The 1,857-nt window shown below is 48.0% G+C and overlaps 1 protein-coding gene across 1 annotated transcript in view; it reads right to left on the minus strand.

Moving 5' to 3' along the window:
- The window catches only part of SIM2 (single-minded family bHLH transcription factor 2), an 85,882-nt gene that overhangs the window by 38,447 nt on the left and 45,578 nt on the right, over positions 1–1,857 (minus strand). Inside the window, exon 3 of the mRNA XM_018555155.1 lies at positions 119–208. Coding sequence (XP_018410657.1) covers positions 119–208 — 90 coding nt within the window. The remainder of the gene's footprint in view (positions 1–118; positions 209–1,857) is intronic.

Genomic DNA, 1,857 nt, shown 5'->3' on the forward strand with positions numbered 1-1,857 from the left:
AAAAAAAAAATAACCCCCCCCCCCCCCCCCCCCCTTTCACCGTCCCCAAATAAAAAAAAAATCACATTTGTGGTGGTGTGAGCTCTTATGCCATGCAGTTGTTAATATGGGTACTTACCTGAGACAATCCCAGATGTACTGAAGCTGTCTCCGAAATGTACATTATTTTTCCATCTGAAGCAACGACAAACACAAATCCATCTAGGGTCTGTAGAAGAAATAAAACATCAATGTTAGAGCATCCCAGACAACAGCTGAGGAGGGGTAAGTAGGACAAAAGGAAAATGATCCCTCTGGAGTTTCAAAAATGAGGGCTGGCACCAAGAACATGGATGGTCAAATCATGTATTCGGTCAAAGAAAAGAATTATGGTTGCTGCATGGTATGTAGAAGCATACATTTCAGTAATAAAACTATCCTATAGGCTAGGAAGACTTCAAACATCATGTTGCCTTAGGTACACCAAATGATGATGTCATCTTGAGTAAGCTCTGCACCATGTGATTGTTTTCATAAAAACTATGTCCAGAAAGTGGCCCATTCAGAATAAATTTTGTTCTCTCTCCCACCCCCCTCTAACCCATCCTGCAGGGTTTTGTTTCCCTATCTTGTGCAGATGTTTCCTCACCAGCTGGTCCCCTACCATCCGCCTGAGAGGACGTCAGTCCTCTTCTGGATTCTAAGAGGAACTTGCTTCTGGACAGCCAACAGAAAGTATCCACTTCACTGTCTGCATGATGTGGACACTTTCTATTGGCTGTCCTGTGGCAGGGTCGTGTAACTGTGGCCAGAGACATATGTACAACAGATTGTACCCCTGTTGTCCCGCAAAGCTCCTGGCAACCAGTGACATCAGTGGTTTCCAGGAGCTGGGTGGGATGCCAGCCAGAGCATACTAGGTTGATAAGTGGAGGTAGTAACTTACCAAAAGCCGCAGTCAGTAGTGTATCCATGGTATGGCATATATGGCAGATGCCCTGGGCGCCACTTGCAGTGGGGTTCCCACTCTACGGGTCAGCAAAAGTTTGCCGACCCATGGAGACAGCAGGATTTTCTTCTATTCCCACCCCTCTCCCATACACATCTTCCCACTGGGCTCTTAGCAACCAGGGACGCTCTGGTCGGTGCCCCGCCCAGCTACTGGCAACCAGTGATGTCAGTGGTTGCCAGGAGCTGGGTGGAACTCCAGCCAGAGTGTACTAGGTTGATAAGAGCTGGTGGGGAGATGTGTAAGGGCCATACACATCTCCCCAACCAGCTCTTAGCAACCTGGGACATCCTGCCCAACATCCTGCTCCCATACACATCTCCCTATCTGCTCTGGTTACTAAGAGCTGGGTAGGGAGATGTGTATGTCCCTTACACATCTCACTGCCAGCTCTTATCAACCTAGTACACTCTGGCTGGCGTTCCACCCAGCTCCTGGCAACCACTGACATCACTGGTTGCAAGTAGCTGGGCGAGAAACCGGCCAGAGTGTCCCTGGTTTCTAAGAGCCCGGTGGGAAGATGTGTATGGGAGAGGGGTGGGAAGAGAAGGAAATTCTACTGTCTCCATGGGTCGGCGAACTTTTGCTGACCCACGGAGTGGTGCCCCCCCTTCAAGTAGCACCCGGGGCATGTGCCATACATGCCATACCCTGGATACACGACTGACTGTGGCTTTTGGTAAGTAAAATTGGCATTAACATTTTTTTTTAATATATTTTTATATCAGTTTGAGGCGGGTGCGAGGGAGGGGTGGGTGGTGTTTTAGTTTTATCCCAGAGATGGGTTCTAGTATGTTGAACTGCTTTTGTGCAGACCACCAAACAAGAAAAAGGAGAGATAGTTTCTTTTGTTATAAGCTATAAAAGGT

Source organism: Nanorana parkeri, unplaced genomic scaffold, assembly GCF_000935625.1.
Source record: "Nanorana parkeri isolate BGI_ZX_2015 unplaced genomic scaffold, ASM93562v1 scaffold186, whole genome shotgun sequence".
In the NCBI taxonomy this organism is placed as follows: Eukaryota; Metazoa; Chordata; class Amphibia; order Anura; family Dicroglossidae; genus Nanorana; species Nanorana parkeri.